This window comes from Nicrophorus vespilloides, unplaced genomic scaffold, assembly GCF_001412225.1.
Source record: "Nicrophorus vespilloides isolate i.1.1-1 unplaced genomic scaffold, Nicve_v1.0, whole genome shotgun sequence".
NCBI lineage: Eukaryota > Metazoa > Arthropoda > Insecta > Coleoptera > Silphidae > Nicrophorus > Nicrophorus vespilloides.
This window is the reverse complement of record NW_017097113.1, coordinates 19,664-43,288: the sequence shown is the minus strand read 5'-3', so window position 1 is coordinate 43,288 and position 23,625 is coordinate 19,664. Positions and strand designations below refer to the sequence as shown.

Below are 23,625 nucleotides of genomic sequence, written 5' to 3'. Positions count from 1 at the left end.
TTTATGTTGATCATCTGTAGATAATCTATTTTTTTTATAGTTTATAATTCATATATAAATATCTTAGTGGTAGATATAGGATGAGTGAAGAGATCTATGATGTGTGAGATTATTTTTACTATAGAAACTCAGGAAAAAATAAACAATTTTGATGATATTAAGGATATCAAGGACAAAAGATCCAATATACATTGAAAAGGTAATCGTATAAATTACGTAATTTGCATGTATTAATCAATTATAATCAAATTTTAAGTAAATAAGTATATTTTATACAAACTTTCTAAATATTTGAAGTACTCAAAACTTACGTCACCTAAATAGGAACATAAATGTCAACAAACCAAAGGTAGTAACTTTTCTTTTATAACACTTTGTAGTTAGTTGTAACTCGGTAGGTTTGTAGCAAGGATGGGGATTTTCACATGAAATTCGTGAAATCGTTAAAGTATTTGACAGTTTCCGACATGAATTGGTGATAACTCATGGGATGATATTAATGTGAATCTTTATATTGAAATATTATATATATTTTTATTTATTCAAGCTTAATAAATACATTAATAAGAGTAGAGTAGAATAGAATTTAATTTGATTTTTTTTATTATTCATATATTTATATATTTTTTTTTTTGGTTTGTTTCTTTGTCGTCTCAATAAATCACAATATATATATATAATATGATATAATTAGTAAAATTCGATTATCTTACAATATAATAAATTTCTGTTTAATCTGTTATATCACGTCAATGAATATTTAAGAAAAAAACAAACAATAAAATAATAAAAAATATAGTGATTTTGCTTATTTGTACGTCGCAGTTAATCATTATATAATAGATAAGCACAATTAGTAAATGTAGTAAATAAATTACAAATATTTAAAGCACAAAAAAAAGTAAATTTGGTGTTAAAAAGTTTCAAAGCTTATTGATATGGGAATGACAAATTCTAAGTATTTCTTTGGATATTACGAGTAAATCCAATAATGTTCAAAAAAATGGTTTTCGTACATTGTTAAGAGATGGAATAAATTTGTTAAAGAGAGAGAAAGAGAGACTCTTTAAAATCTTAATCGTAAAGTGTTTGATTATTGCTGAAACGTTTAAAACTTCTTATAACTAGAATGATTTTTCCATAACATATTTTTGCCTCATTTCATCAAATCCTTTGGTTGAGGTTAAAAAGATGTATTGTAATTACGGTTCTGAGGCCATTCTGATCCTCGCCGATTCTCTCGACTTGTTATGGATTTCAGCTGTACGTAAAGTGATGCCAAAAATGTCTTCGTGGTAACGGTTTTCGTCCTGTTAAAGAGTCAGTTACAGTCATATCTTTATGTGACTTTTTATTAGTTTGCACTCACCCTAAGTCTGAGCATGTAGTTGTCCACTTGCGCTTCGCTCATGTTACCGAATCTTTGGATGATGGTCTTCAATGTGTGGTAGACGTCCTCAGCCATCGTGCAGTCTCCGCAAACGTAAAAGTGACCTTTCTCTATGACCAACAACTTGAAGATTTCCGAGGCTTCTTTCAAAGCCAGATCTTGAACGTAAGTCTGCAATGATAAAAAAAAAATATATGTCAGTTCGTCTATTAATAGGAGAAGACTAACGGAGAAGAGAAACGATTGATTTACAAGCAAGTCCCATAAGAACAATTCTAACAATTAAACACTTCATCACGTTTAGAGGTCTCTTGAGTATCTTTAAAAGGAGCAATCCCATCAATGATTGAATACCACTTACTAAGCTTATTGTGAGAAAAAATATGCTTAGTAAGAGGTATTCAATTATTGATGGCAGCGATGACATAAATACGTAACCAAAAAAATAATTTCTATACAAATTTAACATTTTATAGCAGATTTTCGATCATCCATTAATTGCTTAACTTTTGTAATATCTATAAAAGTGAAATTATACAGAATTATATAGCTTAATACTAAGTAAACTCTTTCCAAAAACGTAGAAATAAAATAGTTGTTACGTTCTGTAACGTCATGAATTATCACTATGACATTACGCAACGTCACGTCAATTTTACCTTTTTTCTTTACAAAAACTTTTGAAAATTACACGAGATTTCTTAAACTTTCAGTTTCTTATTTATTATATTGGAAATTTCTACTATGAATATCTTAAAATCAATTAAGGTATAAAGATATTTGCATAAAACTACAATTAGTTTATTAAATTATACTAAAATAATTGTTACCTTTTCGATATTTGGTTCTCTGGACAAAGCTAGGAAAGCCCTTGTAAGGACACCTGCGTCAATCATCTCCTGCTTCTCCTCTCGATAAAGATCTAATTCTTTATGTCTGCAGCCGAAGAACAACCAGCTCTTTCCTACTTTGACGTTCGTCTTGGTCTGGTGGAGTCGCTGCTGCCAGAAGGCGCGGAACGGTGCTATCCCAGTTCCGGGTCCGATCATGACTATAGGTCTCAAGGGATCCGTCGGCAAATAGAAATTCGGAGCGCTGCACATGATTAAGAACTATTAGTACTGTGGAATTTTACCCATTACCTAATACTTACTTTCTTACGAACATGTAGATCGATTCACCCACATGAATGTCTTGCAAGTAATTGGAACATACACCGTGATGCATAGGACCACTTCCATCTGCAAAATCATATCATAATTAGTTTATTTCTCAACCTAAATTAGCAATTAAAAAAAAATGTTTACCTTGAGTTCGATAGCTGACAACGGCAACAGTAAGATGGATTTGTCCAGGATGAAGAGCTCTGCTTGAGGAGATGGAATAGAATCTGGCTTGGAGCATGCTTAACTGTGCGACAAGAAGCGGTGCGTATGGATTGACCGATGGGAATTCCTCCAGCACTTCTAAGAGATTGGGAAACCTCCAGTGTCTCCAATCCTCGTAAGCCGCCGATTCCTTTAAATTCTCTCCATTAGATTTACCAAAAGCTAAACAACAACTTAACTCACAGTAGCTAATAAAGTCAACCGTCTTTGATCTTCCTCATCGGTGGCTATCGAGGCAAACTGCTGAAGAAGATTTGGCGTTGGAGGAGTCGTGATGTCCAAGTACTCGGAGAAGAGACTTCTGAGGGAGCAAGCCGGGATCTTCTCATGGTCAACCCAGGTCTTCACAACACCTACAGAAATTAGATGGATGTTTAATGTCTTGTTAATCATTAATTTCTATTCTACCGTTAGAAGTGTGCGTCTCCTTCATCACTTGAAGTTGGATAATCTCATCGGGATTGTTGACTCCTATCAGTTTTTCTAAAATTCCGTCCACCAGTTCGGGTCTGTTTCGTGCGAAGACGCCAACGTGATCTCCCGGATTGTACGAGATGTTGCACTCCAGGACTAACTTTAATGTAGCTCTTTCAGATTTCTCCACGTGCAGATTCGTTCTCTGTAGAAGCTTACTCGGATACACCTGGTTCATATAAAAAAAAACAAGATCACTTAATTTATATTACTAGACATATTGATGAACATCAAAGATATTAAGTTAAAATCCTACGGTTGTTGTGAAGTTGTCAAGTTACAAAGGCTAAGCAATACGCGGCACTTGACAAGTTGATTTGTAATTATCTATTTGTAATTCTGTTGAATAAACTATAAAAACTGTGACTGTGTAACCAAATTCGATTGTGGTAACGTTTCTTTTATGATAAAACAGTTATTACACATCTGAATTATTAAAAAAAAGTGTAGTAATTAAGATATTTTTGTGATCCTTTTCGAGAAATATCATTGACACATGTTGCTTAACTTTCAAAGAAATAAAATTGTCAAACATCAAAAAAACAACAGACGGAATTCCAATATGTAATATAATTCGTTTATTGACCTTTTGTTGGTAAAGTTGAAATGCATAACGTAAAATGAACTCTGTAAAGATTGATTATCCGAAACTGTATTTGCTGTATAAATATGTGTTCGAGATCAGTAAAACGTTTTATATTAAATGGGGGCATGCATCCGAAACTAAATGGGCACCAACCATCGAATCACTTCTATTCCGGGTAATAAAATTTGGAAAATCACATTCGAATCGGTTTTTATTGCAGAATGGAAATAAACCATATATTTACTGCTTTATAACCGGATTGTTTAATTCAAAATAACTGCGTTTAGTAAACATGTCTGTCATAATTATGTAAATCATATAAAAAAATCATGGTTTAATGAAAATATAGAGAAAAGGTATATTTATGACTAAAAAAATAACTAATAATTTCTTGGAAATATTACGTAATTTTAATTTTAAAGTTAATGTGTGATGACTGAAAACTATTTTTTTTGATCAGCGTCGTGTAATTATTATTTTTTTTTGTTCATATTATTATTAATATTTAGTTGGAAAGTTTGCGGGAGTTGAGCAATCATAAAAAAAAATATTGTATAACTTCGTGGATCGATGGGAAAAAAAATGGTATAATAAGGGAAGAAATAAAGGAGAAAACTGGAACTCATTAAGCAGAAGGCGAGACGAGGCGAGGGATAGAATCGGTTCGGTTCTGAATGGAGATTATTGTTTCTTTTCTGCCTTCAATTTCATGCGTCATTAAACGGATCTCGCATAAAATTATGTATTTATATAAGGGAAAGGGATACAATTTGTTATGAGAAGTATGGGAGGAAAAAAAGTTACGTATTTTACTCACCTTTTTGTTGTGCAGTTTGGTTAAACTAATTTCAGTCTCCAGCGATTTTCCATCCACGAAACGAACGCTGTTCGAGCTCAAATTTTCTGTTTGCAGGGTCATCGTCGCTTCTAAGAACGAATCATCGTCGTCCAGGCAAAAAGTGTCACATGCAACCTAATTCAAACAAATATTAACTAAATTTTACATAACTATTAGTGGTAAGATTTTTTTTATGTTATTGTGTTTAATGTGTAAAGTAACTTTATTTAAGTGAAGAAACATGTTTGCGTTCTAGTAATCTCAAGTTGTCAAGGTAACCGATCAACCACTCACTGTACGTTAGTACGGATATTTGTTCATATGATAATTCGATGTCAAAAAAGCATCTGTCATTTCAATTGTACTATCACTATAACAAACAATAGTAGTTTCAAATGTCTGATTATACGTTTGTATGAATATTTGTACGTTAGTTAGGATGTACAATGCATGAATGATGACGTTATTTATATGTTATCCAGAATAGATCAAAATGTACAATTGTGCATATTCGTCCAATTGTACGTTAGTATGGATATTTGTTCATTACCATGACTACTAATAGTAATGTTAACATTTCTGACTGTACATTAATACTAGTATTTGTACGTTACATAGGATGTACAATAAATGAACGTAGACTGTATTTATTTGTAACCCAGATTAAATCCACATGTACAATTGTGCAAAAAGTATCCGACTGTACGTCAGTACGTATTTTTTTTTAAATATGACAGTACGATGTCAAAAAAAGCATCTGTCATTTCAATTCTACTATCACTATAACAAACAATAGTAGTTTGCAAATGTCTGATTGTACGTTTGTATGAATATTTGTACGTTAGTTAGGATGTACAATGCATGAATAATGACTATATTTATATGTTATCCAGAATAGATAAAAAAGTACAGTTGTGCATAATCGTCCGATTGCACGCTAGTATGGATATTTGGTCATCACCATGACTACTAATAGTAATGTTAAAATTTCTGACTGTACATTTATACTAGTATTTCTACCTTACATAGGATGTACAATAAATGAACGTAGATTGTATTTATTTGTAACCTAGATTAAATCCACATGTACAATTGTGCAAAAAGTATCCGATTTTTTTTAATATGACAGTACGATGTCAAAAAAAGCATCTGTCATTTCAATTCGACTATCATCATGACAACCACTATTAATGTACAAATGTGTGACTGTACGTTAAGTATCTTAACATAAACTAAGAAAAAATGGATGCGTTCTAGTAATCTCAAGTTGTCAAGGTAACCGATCTACCACTCACTGTACGTTAGTACGGATATTTGTACATATGATAAAACATCTGTCATTTCAATTCTACTATCACTATAACAAACAATAGTTATTTGCAAATGTCTGATTGTACGTTTATATGAATATTTGTACGTTAGTTAGGATGTACAATTCATGAATGATGACTGTATTTATATGTTATCCAGAAAAGATCAAAAAGTACAGTTGTGCATAATCGTCCGATTGTACGCTAGTATGGATATTTGTTCATCACCATGACTACTAATAGTAATGCTAACATTTCTGACTGTACATTAATATAAGTATTTGTACGTTACATTGGATGTACAATAAATGAATGTTGACTGTATTTATTTGTTACCCAGAATAAACAATTGTTTATGTGTATATGTACAATTGTGCAAAAAGTATCCGACTGTACGGATTTTTTTAAATATGACAGTACGATGTCAAAAAAAGCATCTGTCATTTCAATTCGACTATCATCATGACAACCAATATTAATGTACAAATGTGTGACTTACGTTAAGTATTTTAACATAAACTAAGAAAAAATGGATGCGTTCTACTAATCTCAAGTTGTCAATGTAAACGAACACTCTTTCAATGTACGTTAGTATGAATGTTTGTTTTTTATGACAATTTCATTTAAAAACAACTGTCATTTCATCATAAATATGTGTACTAACATTGGTTATTCATTTGACAACTGTTTGATCTCAAAACAAAACAAGAAGGTACGTTAAGTGACTTTTGATAGTATTTATATGTTACCCTGAATACATCCGGTGCCCATTTCCGGAATGCCTGTTCCTGTCCGCACATTTCATCCCCGGAAACCATCTTCAGCAGCCGCTCGCCTCCCAGTTCTCCTAGGAGATTGTCTACGTATTGACCGAAGGCGCAGAAATTCGGATAGGCGCTGGATCCGAGCGCGAAGACGGCGAATCTGCAATGAGAAAAACGTTATTTAATGGGCGTTAATTAAAAGGCATTAAACGAGTGAATAATTACCGAACGTTGCTTAATGGGCCGAAGGTGTCCTCCAGCAACGGCTCACTAACGGAGCCACGGAGCGAGTCGTAACGGTCCAATTTCTTCGGATTATGTATATCTATTTGACTGTTCGCTTTTATGAATGACTTCGAGGTGGCCATAGCCATACTATTAAACAATTAAAAATTTTATTATCGTTAATCTTAAAAGAAACATTAAAATTATTGGATTACAAGGATTTCGAGCAATAAATCTTTGTATATGTATACGTTTTAGTTATTATTACTTTAACCTTTTGAATGGCCAGAAATTTCTAAATTTGTAGTCTCAACTGAATCAGTCAAGATCGTCAAGTGAATCATCATCAACATAAACATCTTCTACTGCCTTATCAAATTCATCCCTTTCATGGACATTTTCAAGAAAGTTATAATATTGTCCTACTAGATATGTTCAAAAGGTTGGACAATGCGTGTCCAAAGAATTAAGTAGATTAGATTGGGTTATCTAATTTTAGGTTAGATTGAATTAGGTTAGGTTTAGGCTTTGTAAATTACACTGATTATTCTTATTTTTGGTATTATGCAATTAAAGTTATTGGTGAAGTCAATCTGAAGATTATCAGTTGTTGCTTCATAATCCTTTCTATTTACCTTAATTTGCTGTCACCATTATCGATTCCAAGCTCGTTCATCTTCAGTGTATATAGATTCTTTGCAAACTCCTCTCCATTCTCCGGAGCATCTCCATTCCCGAAAGTCGACGTGACTACGAGAAGAAGAGCCTCGTGCTCGATATTGCTGATGTCGTAATCGGTCATGCAGTGCACCTGAGCGTTGAATGCATGCCCGAATATCTCGCACAGCTTCTTAGCGTAACCCTCGGACATTCCGGTCTCCGTTGCGTATAGAACTGTGGCTTTGATCCTCCTCGAGAGGGCCTTTCCGAACAGCTTCGACGTGAACTTGACGGCCCTAAAGGAGTAGACGAAAAGCATTATTAGAGATCTGTGTGTTGTTGTTGTTGTTCGGATCGTTAAATTGTAGGGTTGTGTGTTTTCACCCTCATTCTTGAGACATTCGCTCACCTAGCGATCTGCTTGAAATGGAACTTTCGCGGTTGCTTCTTGAGACTCTTCACGTCCTTCTCACCGCGCGTCTTCTTCCAGACGTGCGTCTTCCAAGCGGGATCCTGCAAACATGAAAGGGGGATCCCCGTCTCAATCTAAGTTTTAAGTACACTTTCCTGCTGGATCAACCCTCGATACTCATCGCAAATTCAATTATAACGAAAGAGTAAATAAGCTTTTCCATTCGAGCAACAGCAGACGCACTTAATTAGCAATGACTGAACATCAATTATATAAAGAAAACGACGCACACTTCGACTGTAGTAATATAAATTATTTAAATAATAAAAATATAAATTTAGTACTTGGTTAATATGTGTTATTACGTAATGATTGTTATATAAAAAGATACTTAATGGAAAATTCCATCTTCTGTAATCTTAATGTTTTACAGTTTTTGAATAATTCTTTTATATTTCGAAAATATCTCAAAAATTCTTGGAAAAAATATCAAATTTTGACAACTCATCATAGAAAAACAATAGTTATTACAAATTTGGTAGTTTCTAAGTTAGAAAGGTTATAATTTTATCTTTAATTTGCATATGCGATGATGTAATTCGCGTGCGCGGTTTTAGAGTAATTAGATAAAACGTGAGGGGATGAAAAAAAAAAACGAAAACGGCATATTTCAGTCAAAAATTATCATTATATAACAATAGTTATATCAAAATGTGCGTAATAGAAGACTCTTTATGATGTAATATGTAAAAATATTGTTATTCTGTAAAATTATTGGAATATTTCAATCTTTAACGTTGAGTTTATCAATGTTTTATAATATTTTCATTAATTCTCAAAGGATATTTCATTGAAACTTACCTGATACTCGTAGCAAGGTCTGAGGAAGTACAACGCCATCTCTTGATGGAAAACAGGTGTAGCGGATCCTGAAAGCGGAGGGACGATCCAGACCCAATCCGCAGGACATCCGTTCCTCAACCTAACTTCGTTCTCCAGATGCTTCATGAAGGACTCCGAAGCGGTATGATGATCGACTATGGTCACACCTTTTGCCTGAAAACTGTGCAGTACTGAAACGTTGCACTCCAGCATTGCCTTATCCTTCCACAGAGAAATTGGCGATCTTGTATCCAAACCCATCCCTTGAGCCACGATCTAATAAAATATACAAAAAAAAAACTTATAGAAAAAGTATAGATTGTTTAGGACAAACTTTACCTCAACGACGTTGTATCTGTAAGAATCGCAGAGATTCCTGCATCCGATCTCTGTGCTCATGTACCAACCGTTGAAAGGGGCAGCAGTGAACTGCAAACCTCCACAATCGAACATCATGTTCGCAACTGCAGGAAGCGCGTACCATTTCAGGTTTAGAGTTTCGAACCAGTCCAAACTGAAAGAATCAAATTAATTTCAATAAAATTGACGTGACCTCACGTCAACGTCACCTCACGGATCGGTGACGTTGACGTAAATTAATGAAAATTAGCGTGATGTGAAGTTGCCGGTCTATAATATGACATTAAGGTTAATGTTCAAATTTAGATTTTCGAACTAATCAAGTAATATGAAAAATTTAACCTGACGTTACGGACACATAATGCAACATTGACGTTACGTTAGGTTTCAAATTCAAATTATTACTGAAAAAAATCAAGTTAAATATGACATGATGTGACGTTGACTTAAGTATAATGTGAATTATGTTTCACATTAACTAAGTCATAATATTAGGGAATTTCAGTGAAAAACATATAAATATCAACATGTAATATAGAAAAAATGATGTGACGTTTCCGGTCCAAAATATGAATATGGAAAAATGTTCAAATTTAGATTTTTTGAACCAATCAAACATGAAAACGTTATAATGAAAAAATTAATGTGAAGAAAGATTTTTGTAATTCTGTAATCTTAATGTTTTACAGTTTTTGTATAATTCTTTTATATTTCGAAAATATCACAAAAATTCTTGGAAAAAATATCAAATTTTGACAACTCTTCATAGGAAAACAATAGATATCACAAATTTTGTAGTTTATAAATAAGATAAGTTATAATTTTATCTTTAATTTGCATATGTTATGATGTAATTCGCGTGCGCGGTTTTAGAGTAATTAGATAAGACGTGAAGGGATGAAAAAAAAACGAAAATGCCATATTTCAGTCAAAAATTATCATTATGTAACAATAGTTATATCAAAATGTGCGTAATAGAAGACTCTTTATGATGTATATATACAATATGTAAAAATATTGTTATTCTGTAAAATTATTGGAACCAATCAAACATGAAAACGTTATAATGAAAAAAATAATGGGAAGTTACCTATTCATAATGCAACGTCGACGTTACGTCTTGTTTGAATTGAAAGATTATTGTAATTCTGTAATCTTAATGTTTTACAGTTTTTGTATAATTCTTTTATATTTCGAAAATATCACAAAAATTCTTGAAAAAAATATCAAATTTTGACAACTCTTCATAGGAAAACAATAGATATCACAAATTTTGTAGTTTATAAATAAAATAAGTTATAATTTTATCTTTAATTTGCATATGCTATGATGTAATTCGCGTGCGCGGTTTTAGAGTAATTAAATAAGACGTGAAGGGATGAAAAAAAAAAAACGAAAATGCCATATTTCAGTCAAAAATTATCATTATGTAACAATAGTTATATAAAAATGTGCGTAATAGAAGACTCTTTATGATGTATATATAAAATATGTAAAAATATTGTTATTCTGTAAAATTATTGGAACTAATCAAACATGAAAATTTAATGTGAAGTTACCTATTTATAATGCAACGTCGACGTTACGTCTTGTTCGAATTGAAAGATTTTTAATTAAATACTTTGATAATTTCAAATTTTTAATGGAAAAACATCAAATATAATATGAAAATTTGATATGATGTACCGAAAACATGATGTGACGTTATCGTTCCTTAACGTAACGTTGACGTAATTAATTTTTGTTTAAATTAAATAAGCAAAAATTTGAGGATATTCATGTAAATAACATGGATTTAGTTTGACTCAATGATCTCAAGTTCAATACTAAGTAAATGTTTTCATTGTGGTCATGATGGAAACTATTGCATATTCTTTCAGAAGAGATGATAACATTGTAAAGAGGGGTTGGAACGTCCGCATTTCCTGAACTTCGTTATATAAACATCGTGGATGGGCGGCGGTAGTGAAAATATGGATGTTGATGCGAAGAAGACTTACGTGGGATGGGTCAGCGGTATTTCGAGGATAAGTTCGCTCGGTATATCGAAGTAGTCGGGGTCGTGTCCGTTGGCGGAGAGCACCAGCGGCAATATATCGAACTTCGAACCGGCACCTCTCCATCCCAACTTCATGCAAACTTCTGCAACAGAAAGATAAAAATAATATTTGAATTTTATTGGTCTAAACGTGGGTCGCGGTTTTCCGCAGATAATCCAATATGTAGGCAAAGCGTCGACCGGAATTGCATAGGTGCGAACATCGAAGAAGAAACTGCAAGAAATAGAAAAACGAGAAAAAAAATATTCAAAGAAAAAAATAAGAAAAATTCAAGTGGAATGTGATAGAGTGAGTGAGAATGTGGTAGTAAAATTTTATGTGACGCCAACCAAATTAAGTTAGCACCCTTCGGCTTTAGAATCGTTGGGTTTTTCTTTAATTTCGCATCTTGAAAATTCCCTATTTGAAGAGTTTACATATAATGCCTAAGTCTGCACTCGACTTTCTGCACGCATTCGTAGTAGGAATTGCGAAAGTTCTAAACGGAATAACGTGTTGCTGCACCTAAACTACACTTAATAAACTAAGTGCCTCGCTTTAGTAATAGTGGATTATATGTATGTTCATTCATGAAACAAAAGTTTGTAAAAAAAATTTTTTTGATTTATTTCAAATTGATACTTCATCAATTACAAAAATAAATGAAACAAAAAATTGTAAAATAATATATGTAAAAATATGATTTATTTACTTAATTCGTGTTTAACTTTTAACTAATTGTGCATTGAAATTACTAAGAAGTACTCGCGCGGTGTATTTTATACACCACATGTATTACTGCCAGATAAAGTACATAAATCATTGTATTACGTCAAGAAAAAACTTTATCAAGTTAGCTAATGCTTTATAATTAGATTAATAACTATTTGTAATACATTAATTATAATAATATCATCTAATCAGAATTGTCATCATTGCCCTCTATATAAGCGTGAGTAGAGGTATCAGCATCGTCCACTATTACACCTACACTGCAATAGCATCGGTATTTAGTAAACACTTTGGGCATAGGTTACGTTAAGTGCCATAGATGGGGAAATTCATCGGTGGGAGTAGTTAAAAGTTAAGAATAAAATTTATTGTAACATATGTGCAAATAATTACAAAGGATTTTTCCGTGAATTATTTAATAAAATGTAGATTAATATTAAAACTAAAGTAAACTTATGTAATTTATTAATTTAATTTATAAATTAAACCATAAATGAACTTATTTCATTCATAAATTTTCACCTTAATATTTAATTTGTATATAAATTTAGTAAATTGTTTAATTATTGTAACATTTTTAAAACATTTTACCTGAATTATGATTTTTTTTAAAGATTTTGTACATTATTAATTTTGTGTAGGATATTTCAGCTTGACTATGAAATTATGGAAAAATATATTGAATTATTTAATTATTGTAAAAATTTGTCAACGTAAAACATTGAAATGTGATTTTTTTTTAAATAAAATTGATAAATTGCTTAATTATTGTAGAATATTTCATACGTTTTATCTTGATTATGAAATTATAGAAAAATTTATTTTTTTTTAGTTTTTGGAACATTTTTATTACATTTTACATGGATTATGATTTTTTAAATAAATTTGATAAATTGTTTTAATTATTGTACAATTTTTCATGTATTATCTTCATTATAAAATTATAGATAGAAGTATTTTCTTTTAGTTTTTGGAACATTTTTACTAAATTTTACCTAGATTATGATTTTTTACTAAATTTTATGATAAATTTACTAAATTGTTCATTTTTAAGAATATTTCATACATTTCACCCAAAACATGAACTTATAGATAAATTTAATGAATTATGTAATAATTGTAACATTTCTACTATGTTTTACTTGAATTATGAATATTAAAATAAATGTAATAAACTGCTTAATTTTCGTGCATTTTTTTACTGCGTTTTACTTGAATTATGAATTCATTCATAAATGTAATAATTTGTTTAATATTTGTAAAATATTTATTTTTACATATTTCTATAAAATAAAAATACAAGAAATTTTGTTTACATATAGAAAACTGTAAATTTTCTACTTAAAATTAGTTTCTATAAATTAATGCGTAATAATACAATAAAATAGAAAAAATTGGTAGGAAGATTTCTGTAGTTTAGCCTAAATTATTGTCAATAAAAATAAACAAATAATTGCAAAAATTATCAATTAAAACTGATTAATTACTGTAGAATCTTTCATATTTTTCATATAAGAACTCGTATAAAGTTTGGTAATTCAAGCATTCAAAATATCATAAATTTAAAAGGATATAAATTGAAAATTTAATGCAAACAATTTTCCAAAGATCAAGACAAATCTTATGAAAATTAGTTTTATTAATTATCCATATATCATCATAATGTTAACTTTCTAAATAATTATTTAAAGAAATTAAAGGAAACTTAGCTATATCTATTATAAAATTGTATTATAGCATATAATTAAAGTGTATGTTTGTAATTAAAAAAATATTGATTATTTTCAATGATAGTGGTAAAACTTTGGTTCCGCCCGGGATCGAACCGGGGACCTTCTGCGTGTGAAGCAGACGTGATAACCACTACACTACGGAACCGTACGTCCATCCGACAAAATTTGAAAAAAATCTCCGCGAAATTTAGCAATTTCTGCAAGAAATTATATAATCACCTAAAATCAATAGTAGTCTAAAAATTTGGTTCCGCCCGGGATCGAACCGGGGGCCTTCTGCGTGTAAAGCAGACGTGATAACCGCTACACTACGGAACCACATGATATAACTTTATCAAAAAAAAATCGAAATTCCTAGGAAATATTAACATCTCTTAATGCTTTCCATGTATCAAAATATGTTTGTTTTCTATAACAAATAAGTTTTCTTGTTGTTAACATCACGTTATATAAAAACTAAATCAATTGTAGGAACTTAATTGTGGATGCGCCAGGTACAAAACACAAACAAATGTGGATTCGCCGGGGTTTTCGTGTAGCCGGAAGTTCCAAGTATCACTTAAAAAATGTGGATTGTTTGCAGCGTGAAGCATAAACAATAGATCGGTAAATAAAAGGGCTTCAACATTTCCGAACGCATAAATATCGACTCGTTTTTTTGTTCTATTTTTTTGTTTCAGGCGTGCAACAAAAGCGTCATCCATCTGAAATTCTGTAACAGATCCAGAGAAATTATCCGTTTTTTTTCGGTCTCGTAATTCGATTTTCTACTTGTTTTCCGGTTCCGCAAACAGGAAAATCCCTTATTTTCATTCGTTTTTCACATTTACCTGCATAGAATTCATATTGAAAATTGTAACCATCAATAGTTAAACAATGCGTGACTTTGATATTACTTGAATTGGTGACTTTTCATTAATGTGATATTACGCAATTAACGTAAAATGTAATGACTTTGGAATCATTTGACGTTTCATGTTTACCTTTATGAAACTAATATAAAAAATTGTAACAATCAATCGTTAAACAATAAGTGACTTAGACATTTTTGAATTGGTGACTTTCATGATTTAGTGTCAAATATAATGACGTTGGAATCATTTAACGTTTCACATTTACTTGTATGAAAATCATATCGAAAATTGTTATAATCAATAGTTAAACAATGCGTGACTTTGAAATTACTTGAATTGGTGACTTTTCATCAATTAATGTTAAATATAATGACGTTGGAATCATTTGACGTTTCATGTTTACCTTTATGAAACAAATATAAAAAATTGTAACAATTTGTAATTGTAACGTTTCACATTTACCTGTATGAAACTCAAATCGAAAATTGTAATAATCAATAGTTAAACAATGCGTGACTTTGATATTACTTGAATTGGTGACTTTTCATCAACTAAGGTCAAATGTAATGACGTTGGAATCATTTGACGTTTCATGTTTACCTTTATAAAACTAATATAAAAAATTGTAACAATCAATCGTTAAACAATAAGTGACTTTGACATTCTTGAATTGGTGACTTTTCATGATTTAGTGTTAAATATAATGACGTTGGAATCATTTAACGTTTCACATTTACTTGTATGAAACTCATATCGAAAATTGTAATAATCAATAGTTAAACAATGCGTGACTTTGAAATTACTTGAATTGGTGACTTTTCATCAATTAATGTTAAATATAATGACGTTGGAATCGTTTGACGTTTCATGTTTACCTTTATGAAACTAATATAAAAAATTGTAACAATCAATCGTTAAACAATAAGTGACTTTGACATTCTTGAATTGGTGACTTTTCATGATTTAGTGTCAAATATAATGACGTTGGAATCATTTGACGTTTCACATTTACCTGTATAAAACTCAAATCGAAAATTGTTATAATTAATAGTTAAACAATGCGTGACTTTGAAATTACTTGAATTGGTGACTTTTCATCAATTAATGTTAAATATAATGACGTTGGAATCGTTTGACGTTTCATGTTTACCTTTATGAAACTAATATAAAAAATTGTAACAATCAATCGTTAAACAATAAGTGACTTTGATATTTTTGAATTGGTGACTTTTCATGATTTAGTGCCAAATATAATGACGTTGGAATCATTTGACGTTTCACATTTACCTGTATGAAACTCATATCGAAAATTGTTATAATCAATAGTTAAACAATGCGTGACTTTGACAATACTTGGATTGGTAACTTCTAATCAATCGATGTGAAATATAATGAAAATCTAAAAAGAAAATCACATATTTATTTATTGATTATAAAATATTTTCAAGAATAAAGGATTTTTAGGTTAAAATAATTTGACGTTTCACATTTACTTCTATGAAAATCCAATATATTTTTATGTTTTAAAATGTCAATAGTTAAGCAATGCCAGACTTTGAATTTATTTGGATTGGTGACTTTTCTTCAATTTATATACAATATAATGACAATCTATGAAATGTCACTTTTCTCTTTGCATCGACGTTTGACCTTTTGCAAACTTATATAGAAAATTACAATAATTTTTACTATTTAAATTACCAGGTTATGATAATCAATAGTTAAACAATTTATGTAAAAAAAAACTAAATATTGTCATAAAATCACTTATTTATCTTAAACAAGATATAAAATAATATAGATTTTAGCCTAATGTTTCATTAATTGAGTGATTTGTAAATTATAATTATAAATTATTAAAATTCGTTATTTACATTCATTTGTTAGGTTGGTATCGTTTGACGTTTGACATTTACCTTCATGACATTTATATCGAAAATTCAACTCATTTTTATCAATAGTTAAGCAATGCGTTTCTTAAACATTACTTGGATCGATGACTTTTATGTATGTTATGTCAAATAGAACGACAATCTAATACAGATTTATTTAGTTATTGATTATTAACATTTTGTCGGTTTTAATAAATTTAACTAAATCACAAAAAAAAATGTCTTAATTTTAATGATTGATTAATAAGTAAACTTTCTACATCAAGTGCATAAGTTCAGCATACACAAAGTTAACCCATAAACCTAACTGATGACGATAATACTGTTTCTGAACTATAAATTATTATTAATTATTGGTGTGATTAATTTTCGGTGCTTAAGGCAATCGCTTTAAGTTGTATGCATTTCGTTGTGGAAATTATTCTGGTATTAATAATAATCGTATTAATATTAATTAGAAAATTAGGAAACGCCTCGAGCGAAATTTTGTTTAAACATTCTTGCTGCGAGTAGGGATTATCCGGTCTGTCTGACTTGGATACGAATGAATTATGAAATCTCCCACTTGGATTCGTCTCGAAACTTTCCGAGGACTTTGTTGCAAAACGTAAACATATTATTAATAAAGTTTCTTTATTCTACTCTTAAAGCATTGATTTAACACAAACATTGCAACAGTTTTATTCAGTTTGTATTGAATTTATAAATTTTAAGTAATATACATATACAAATTTTAACATTAATTATTTCTGATTAATTATTATTACAATACTTCAAAATTTGATTAAAATCATTGAATTTTCAACATTTTTTTTTATATTTAAGAAACATTTGTTTAACTATTACTTAATTTATTTAATTTCAATAAAATATATCTTTTTTAGTAGATTAATTATAATTATAGTTGTAATAGAAGATATGATATAACATTATTATATTTTATTTTTCAAATTTTTATTATTTTTTTTTTCATTTTTAAGAGCTAATCTTTCGTAATAAATAACTTCCAGTTAATGGTTAACCCAAAGTTATCCAATAAATTTCAACTGATTAACCTGCGGCTATTGAAACCCACCAATTATATAACTTCTAAAGAGAACACGAATTAAGAGATTGCAAGATTTATCTTAGTTTTTGAATAACAGATAAAATAATTATATGAAAATAATATTTCCAAGAGAAAATAAAAAATATACAGTTTTTCAAGCTTTTTCTTAATTGCACGAAAATTACGTAACTTTTGTTGCATTTCATGATTGCGTAAGATGGGCGCCACCCTTATGCAACAAAAGTTACGTAATGTTTTTTTTACGTAACAGAGAAACGACGTTTTTTCTCTATTTTTTTTCAGATTTTCTCGTCAACCCCTTAAGCCTACTAGCATTTTCGTGCTATCATCGAGTCGCCTACAACGAGCTGTAGAGATTGGAAAAAAAGCGAATAGGATTTTTTTTCACGTCGTTACATATCGCACGTCGTTGAAATAAAAACGAAAAAAGTAATTAAAAAGAATAAAAGAAAATTAATTTTAAGTTTATAGTAAATTAATTGACAAGTGTGGTATTAGCTAACAAATATATACATGCCGAATTAACTAAAGAAGTGTTATATAATTTATAACATAATATACCTGTACATTATGTAATATTTACGGTTATTATAATATCGCATGGATACTATACTTGTAATGACACATGCAATGTATGAAATTATAGCTGTCAATTTAGGTGTCATAAATGTCAACTAATTGTAATTGAAATAAAACGTGAATGACAGGTAAAAGTGACAGCAAAGTATTAAATTGCAAGTGTCAATTTAGTTGTCATTATGACTTAATGACAGCAAATCTTAGTTAAATCTTTGACATTCTTATCACGCATGGTGTGGATCTAATTTAAATAAATCTCAAATGAGACGTGATTGACACATACAAATGACAGAAAAATATGAAATTGCTGCTGTCAGTTTAGTTGTAATTGTGACTTAATGACAACTAATTGTTATTGGATGTGTGATATTTTACCTCACGCTGTATAATTTTAAATTCTTAAAATGAAACCTGATTGACAGGTACAAATGACAGAAAAGTTTGAAATTGTAGCTGTCAGTTTAGTTGTCATTATGACTTAATGATAAGCAATTATAGTTGGATGTCTCACATTCTTATGATGTGAATTGACAGTTATAACTGACAGCAAAATATAAAATTGCAGCTGTCAGTTTTTTGTTATTATGACTTAATGACAGCAAATGCTGTCAATTTAGTTGTAATTGTGACTTAATGACAACTAATTGTTATTGGATATGTGACATTTTACCTCACGCTGTATAATTTTAAATTCTTAAAATGAAACCTGATTAAGCTGTCAGTTTAGTTATCATTATGACATAATGTATTAAATTGCAAGTGTCAATTTAGTTGTCGTTATGACTTAATGACAGCAAATCTTAGTTAATTCTTTGACATTCTTATCACGCATGGTGTGGATCTAATTTAAATAAATCTCAAATGAGACGTGATTGACAGATACAAATGACAGCAAAATATGAAATTTCTGCTGTCAATTTAGTTGTAATTGTGACTTAATGACAACTAATTGTTATTGGATGTGTGATATTTTACCTCACGCTGTATAATTTTAAATTCTTAAAATGAAACCTGATTGACAGGTACAAATGACAGAAAAATATGAAATTGCTGCTGTCAGTTTAGTTGTCATTATGACTCAATGAAAACTAATCATATTTTTATCATGCGTGAAAAGTAAATTTTCAGTACCTAAAATAAAACGTGAATGTCAGATACAAATGACAGCAAAGTTTGCAATTGCAGCTGTCAGTTTAGTTGTCATTATGACTTAATGACAAGCAATTATAGTTGGATGTCTGACATTCTTATGATGTGAATTGACAGTTATAACTGACAGCAAAATATGAAATTGCAGCTGTCAGTTTAGTTGTCATTATGACTTAATGACAAGCAATTATAGTTGGATGTCTCACATTTTTATGATATGAATTGACAGTTAAAACTGACAGCAAAATATGAATTTGCAGCTGTCAGTTTAGTTGTCATTATGACTTAATGACAAACAATTCTAGTTGGATGTGTCACATTTTTATCACACATGCTGTGGCTGCAGTGTAAGATGGTTTTAAAGTGAACTTTAAGTATATTAAAGATAATATTGATGCTCGTAAGAAAAGTTTATAGTAAGAAAATTTTAAGTTAATAGTAAATTAATTGACAAGTGTGGTATTAGCTAATAAATATATATATGCCGAATTAACTAAAGAAGTGTTATATAATTTATAACATGATATTCCCGTACATTATCTAATATTTAAGGTTATTATAATCTCGCATGGATACTATACTTATAATGACACATGATTGACAGGTACAATTGACAGCTTATTTATAGAAAAAAAGTACAAATGACAGCAATGTATGAAATTATAGCTGTCAATTTAGGTGTAGTAAGTGTCAACTAATTGTAGTTGGATGTGACACATTTTTATAACGAATGGTGTGTTTGTAAATTTTAAATACTTAAAATAAAAAGTGAATGACAGGTAGAAGTGACAACAAAGTATTAAATTGCAAGTGTCAATTTAGTTGTCATTATGACTTAATGACAACAAAACTTAGTTAAATCTTAGACATTCTTATCACGCATGGTGTGGATCTAATTTAAATAAATCTCAAATGAGACGTGATTGACAGATACAAATGACAGAAAAATATGAAATTGCTGATGTCAGTTTAGTTGTAATTGTGACTTAATAACAACTAATTATTATTGGATGTGTGACATTTTAATCACAAATTACCTCACGCTGTATAATTTTAAATTCTTAAAATGAAACCTGATTGACAGGTACAAATGACAGAAAAGTTTGAAATTGCAGCTGTCAGTTTAGTTGTCATTATGACTCAATGAAAACTACATTTTTATCACGCGTGAAAAGTAAATTTTCAGTACCTAAAATAAAACGTGAATGTCAGATACAAATGACAGCAAAGTTTGAAATTGCAGCTGTCAGTTTAGTTGTCATTATGACTTAATGACAAGCAATTATAGTTGGATGTCTCACATTTTTATGATATGAATTGACAGTTATAACTGACAGCAAAATATGAAATTGCAGCTGTCAGTTTAGTTGTCATTATGACTTAATGACAACCAATTCTAGTTGGATGTGTCACATTTTTATCACAAATGATGTGGCTGCAGTGTAAGATGATTTTAAAGTGAACTTTAAGTATATTAAAGATAATATTGATGCTCGTAAGAAAAGTTTATAGTAAGAAAATTTTAAGTTTATTGCAAGTGTCAATTTAGTTGTCATTATGACTTAATGACAGCAAATCTTAGTAAAATCTTTGACATTCTTTTCACGTATGGTGTGGATTCAATGTAAATAAATCTCAAATGAGACGTGATTGACAGATACAGATGACAGCAAAATAAGAAATTGCAGCTGTCAGTTTAGTTGTAATTGTGACTTAATGACAACTAATTATAATTGGATGTGTGACATTTTAATCACGAATTAACTAAAGCTGTATAATTTTAAATTCTTAAAATGAAACCTGATTGACAGGTACAAATGACAGAAAAGTTTAAAATTGCAGCTGTCAGTATAATTGTCATTGTGACCCAATGAAAACCAATTATATTTGGTTTTATTACATTTTTATCGTGCGTGAAAAGTAAATTTTCATTACCTAAAGTAAAACGTGATTGTCAGGTATAAATGTCAGCAAAGTTTGAAATTGTAGCTGTCAGTTTAGTTGTCATTATGACTTAATGACAAGCAATTATAGTTGGATGTCTCACATTTTTATGATCTGAATTGACAGTTATAACTGACAGAAAAATATGAAATTGCAGCTGTCAATTTAGTTATCATTATGACAAAATGTATTAAATTGCAAGTGTCAATTTAGTTGTCGTTATGACTTAATGACAGCAAATCTTAGTTAAATCTTTGACATTCTTTTCACGCATGGTGTGAATTCAATGTAAATAAATTTCAAATGAGACGTGATTGACAGATACAAATGACAGCAAAATATGAAATTTATGCTGTCAATTTAGTTGTAATTGTGACTTAATGACAACTAATTGTTATTGGATGTGTGACATTTTTCCTCACGCTGTATAATTTTAAATTCTTAAAATAAAACCTGATTGACAGGTACAAATGACAGAAAAGTTTGAAATTGCAGCTGTCAGTTTAGTTGTCATTATGACTTAATGACAAGCATTTATATTTGGATGTGTCATATCTTTATGATATGAATTGACAGTTGTAAATAACAGCAAAATATGAAATTGCAGCTGTAAATTTATTTATCATTATGACATAATGACAACCAATTCCAGTTGGATGTGTCACATTTTTATCACACATGCTGTGGATGCAGTGTAAGATGATTTTAAAGCAAACTTTAAGAATATTAAAGATAATATTGATGACAAGTTGTTGCGTTGGAGGAGCGAAGCATTAGGATAAAAAAAGTTTGTATTAACGAATATCCTTATTAACGACAATATTTACCTGTAAATTCCACGTTCTGAGGATCCCCAATAACAGAACCGTCGGCCTGTTTGTATCCTGCATAATTTATTAACTGCGGATTCCAAACGCGGTAATCGTGTTTACCATCCGTCCGTTGAGGAAATATTGTTATAGCGGATCTAAACAAATATGCAGAAAAAAGGATAAGAAATAAATATACAGAGTTACAGTTAAAAAACAGTTAAAAGATCGATTCGATTTTGAAGACGAGGGTGAAAAGTTAGCGGGATAAACAGGGAAACAAGTTGCATCGATAAATTGGGCTTGAGAAACCAATTCAATAGATACAATACAAGCGTTTTTTTCAAGTGGGAGAATTTAGGTAAAGGAGATGGTAAATCGATGGTGGAGGATTTGGGGGGATTTTAAGTAAAAGTTTTGCGTGCGAAGATCGTTTAAGTTCGGCGAGGGTTGGTGGAAATTTATAATAAAAAAAAATTGTATATATATTTGGATGATGATCGTTGCGACCTTTTGCATACCTGATGTTTCCCTTGTTGGTGCTGTACTTGATGTGGTTGCACAGAGCTTCGAACATGCCACTTGTTGTCGTCACGTAACGGCAGTCGAATACCTGAGACAAAGAAAAAAAAACAAACAAATAAATGGAAAGTGAAAAACGTTTCAGCTTATTTTCAGGATTGAAGAAGTTAAGTGGATGGTGGAGAATGTTCGTATGCGAAATTGCCGCCCAATTTTCGTTTGATCTTTTCTCAGGACTTTGCATGTTAATATATTTGGAGTTATATAATGATAACGTAATATTAGTTTGCGCTTACTTTTTTTTGATTTTTTTTGATACAATTAAATATTTACACTCAAATTTAGATCAAATTAAAAGAAAAATCAACATATCTTAGTCATTAATTTCAATTACTTAATAAAAGAAATTGGACAATTGTTTTCAAGAAATTGCAATTTTTTTTTAAAGCTATTTACAAGAAAAATGCCATCAATTTGGAAAAATATTCTGTAAAAAGTAAAAGTTTTGTTTTTTATTTGTATAGTTGATGTTCTAATTATTAAAGAATATTAGTTTACGCTTACGTTTTGGTACTTTTAATTTACTTAAATTAAATGAAAATTAAATACTCAAATAATTATATAAAAAATTAAGAGAAAATGTGAATAAAATCAACATATCTTAGTCATTAATTACAATTACTTAACAGTTATTATATCAAATGATGTGCAATGAAAAATCGTTTCTGATATAAACAAGTAAAATGTATAAGATGTTTTAAGTAATTGAGTTATTATGTAAAAAAAATGGTCAATTGTTTTCGAGAAATTGCTAAAAAAACTTAAAGCTAATTACAAGAAAAAAAGAAATGACACGAATTTGGAAATAGATTCTTCGCCGTGTTTTTTGTTTTTGTATTTGATGTTTTAATTATCCACAGCAACTATTAAATAATTAAATAAAACGTGAAAAAAAAGTAAAAAAATCGCAATTCAACATGAATTACAGCCAAATGGATGAAATTACAGGAATAT

The 23,625-nt window shown here is 30.0% G+C and overlaps 1 protein-coding gene and 2 non-coding genes across 3 annotated transcripts; all 3 read right to left on the bottom strand.

The window, feature by feature from the left end:
* Positions 1-729: 729 nt before the first annotated feature.
* On the bottom strand, positions 730-22,699 carry LOC108558954 (nitric oxide synthase, salivary gland). Its single transcript, XM_017916056.1, has 17 exons — positions 22,611-22,699; positions 22,108-22,247; positions 11,290-11,431; positions 9,269-9,443; positions 8,909-9,205; positions 8,045-8,148; positions 7,611-7,931; positions 6,976-7,125; positions 6,736-6,910; positions 4,656-4,811; positions 3,187-3,421; positions 2,962-3,131; positions 2,698-2,908; positions 2,544-2,631; positions 2,221-2,485; positions 1,370-1,561; positions 730-1,310 (listed from the first exon to the last, which is right to left on the bottom strand). The coding sequence occupies exons 1-17, from the start codon at positions 22,664-22,666 to the stop codon at positions 1,203-1,205; spliced, it is 2,985 nt and encodes a 994-aa protein (XP_017771545.1). The 5' UTR covers positions 22,667-22,699; the 3' UTR covers positions 730-1,202.
* On the bottom strand, positions 13,866-13,938 carry Trnav-cac. Its single transcript has one exon. It is a non-coding gene; the product is annotated as a tRNA-Val (tRNA).
* On the bottom strand, positions 14,039-14,111 carry Trnav-uac. Its single transcript has one exon. It is a non-coding gene; the product is annotated as a tRNA-Val (tRNA).
* Positions 22,700-23,625: the final 926 nt, after the last annotated feature.

What these genes read in the sequence shown, in the direction of transcription:
- LOC108558954 (XM_017916056.1), bottom strand. Translation starts at nt 22,666, where the DNA reads ATGTTCGAAGCTCTGTGCAACCACATCAAGTACAGCACCAACAAGGGA. An exon ending in ACCAACAAGGGAAACATCAG is followed by an intron (nt 22,248 to 22,610) that starts GTATGCAAAAGG and finishes ATATTTGTTTAG; the next exon opens with ATCCGCTATAACAATATTTC. An exon ending in GGCCCATTAAGCAACGTTCG is followed by an intron (nt 6,911 to 6,975) that starts GTAATTATTCAC and finishes TTCTCATTGCAG; the next exon opens with ATTCGCCGTCTTCGCGCTCG.